The 2,283-nt window shown below is 36.9% G+C and overlaps 1 protein-coding gene across 1 annotated transcript; it reads left to right on the top strand.

The window, feature by feature from the left end:
• The first annotated feature begins 434 nt into the window (after nt 1-434).
• LOC105222948 (general odorant-binding protein 28a) lies at nt 435-1,269 on the top strand. The gene is made up of 3 exons (XM_011200518.4): nt 435-680; nt 745-833; nt 907-1,269. Exons 1-3 carry the CDS (start codon nt 542-544, stop codon nt 1,120-1,122), a joined length of 444 nt encoding a protein of 147 aa, XP_011198820.1. The 5' UTR covers nt 435-541; the 3' UTR covers nt 1,123-1,269.
• Nucleotides 1,270-2,283: the final 1,014 nt, after the last annotated feature.

Genomic DNA, 2,283 nt, shown 5'->3' with positions numbered 1-2,283 from the left:
AAAAAATTATATACAACGTGCAACTTCAACCCTCTACACAATGCCACACAATAGACTTGAAACAATTAGCGAGTCGATAGGGTCCAATATGTTTGTATAGTCTACAATATACATATTTGTTACGACAGTAACTTATAATTTCACAGCTGAGAGATTTAATTTCAACAACGAATAATTATAATAGATTGCCAATACTGGTTGAAATTAAACAATTCGAAAAACCAAAAACAAATCCATATAGTATATATTCGTCATATGTTTAATGGAGTTTCACCAAATCAACAGCCGGTACTTACACTAAAATACACATCCAAATAAACATACTTCTCTAAGTGTGTGTGTGTGTGACATATATACCTGTGTAGATATGCTAAATTACTACACATGCACGTACATACATATGTGAGATTCACTTGTATAAATAGCAACTGCAACTCTAAGTGAGCAGCAATACAACTTTCGAAGCTATCCAGTTCAACTAGGCACGATTTTAGCCAATTCAAACATTTTTACCAAATATTTTCCCACTTACTCGACAAATATGGCCAAATTCATTCTATTCGCCGCCTTATGTATTTTGAGTGCCGCTGTCTCCAACGCTGCTTTCAACAAAGAAGAGGCTATAAAAAATTTTATGACCAGAGCGGAGGAGTGCCGTGGCGAAGTGGGTGCTGCCGACTGTGAGTATAAGAATCACTATAATTCAATATTGCTGAATTATACCTAGCGTTATCTAAACCGCAGCTGACATTCAGGACATAGTCGCAAAAGTACCAGCGTCCAGTAAGGAAGGCAAATGCTTGCGCTCCTGTTTGATGAAAAAATATGGCGCGGTAAGTATTTATTAATATACATGATAATATTTTATGTCATTACTACCAACATATTTTATTTGACGCTCCTCAGATGGATAGTAATGGCAAGTTTGTCAAGTCGGTCGCCGATCAGCATGCACAGGACTTCACTGACGGTGATGCAGATAAATTGAAGACAGCTCGTGAAATTATCGACGCTTGCGCCGATATTGCTGTACCAGATGATCATTGCGAGGCAACTGAAGTGTATGGCAAATGCTTTATGGATCAAGCGAAAGCTCACGGTATTCAAAAGTTTGACTTTTGAAGACTCAACTCGAGAACGTTAAATTTGATCACCGACCTATTTATGATTTAGATGTTAAAAATTTTTAGATATGTGTACATGTGTGTATTTTGTGCTTATTTGTTTTTAATTTTTGTTTATTAAAGCAATATAATACTCTTTAGAAAATGTGTTTTTTATTTTCTTGGAAGAAAGTGTTATTACAATAATACAATAGTATTACACTCACTACAAATTCTCAAATATCTTGTATTGATTGCATACATTTTATAAGCAGATGGCAACTCTTTTAAAAACATTTATCATTGTGCCAAATTTTACATGAAAATAATCATTAACGTTTAGTATACCCTTGTTTTTCTGAAGTACATAATGTGCATGTTGGCGATTTTTACGGTGAGTGCAATAATTCAACAAAGAGGTCCCATTTAATTTAGTGTGCGGAATCAAATTTCTGGTGCCGAAACGTTCAGAATGTTGGAAAAGGCAAGTGTTTCGAATTAAAGGAATTGGTGCTTGAGAAGCGACAATGAACAGTCAGAGATCTTACTTGCATCGTTAGAATATCGGAGGGATCAACGAAAACAGTTTTGAAAATTATTAAAGCCTAAGAAAAGTGAAAGCATATTTGGTGTCAAAATCACTCAATCTTATCGAAAAACAGAGTTGCGTCAACGTCTGTGAAACAATGCGTTCCGACTACCAGGATGTCGTGAAACGTATTATTACTGGCGATGAATATTGGATTGATGCTTACGGCGGAAATAGACGATCAATCAGCCGAATGACGTCGCAAAAATGAGCCAAAGCCGAAAACACACGTCAAAGCAGGCAGGTTATGTTGACAGGTTTGGTCGATTATCTAGGTGTGGTGAACTCCGAATTCCTCTGACAGGGTAAACTGTCAACAAGGAATACTATTAGTGTTGTGCGTCGTTTTCGTAAATCTACACGTAGGCCGGAAGTATGGGCCGACAACTCTTGGTTTTGGCACCACGATAATGCACCATTTTCAACCAATATCCTACCGCAACCACCGTATTCGCCTGATTTAGTTCCGTATAACTTCTGAGTAAACTATTTGGAATCAAATGACGACATTAAACGTGAATCGTTCCACGCATTGAAAGCTATTGGAAATTGACTTTATTGGAACAAGCGTTGGCACAAGTGTATTGGGGT

The sequence above is a fragment of the Bactrocera dorsalis genome, chromosome 4 (genome assembly GCF_023373825.1).
Source record: "Bactrocera dorsalis isolate Fly_Bdor chromosome 4, ASM2337382v1, whole genome shotgun sequence".
In the NCBI taxonomy this organism is placed as follows: domain Eukaryota; kingdom Metazoa; phylum Arthropoda; class Insecta; order Diptera; family Tephritidae; genus Bactrocera; species Bactrocera dorsalis.
Note: the sequence above shows the minus strand (reverse complement) of the source record. Positions and strands in the feature narration are given on the sequence as shown.

What these genes read in the sequence shown, in the direction of transcription:
- LOC105222948 (XM_011200518.4), top strand. Translation starts at nt 542, where the DNA reads ATGGCCAAATTCATTCTATTCGCCGCCTTATGTATTTTGAGTGCCGCT. An exon ending in CGAAGTGGGTGCTGCCGACT is followed by an intron (nt 681 to 744) that starts GTGAGTATAAGA and finishes TCTAAACCGCAG; the next exon opens with CTGACATTCAGGACATAGTC. An exon ending in TGATGAAAAAATATGGCGCG is followed by an intron (nt 834 to 906) that starts GTAAGTATTTAT and finishes GACGCTCCTCAG; the next exon opens with ATGGATAGTAATGGCAAGTT.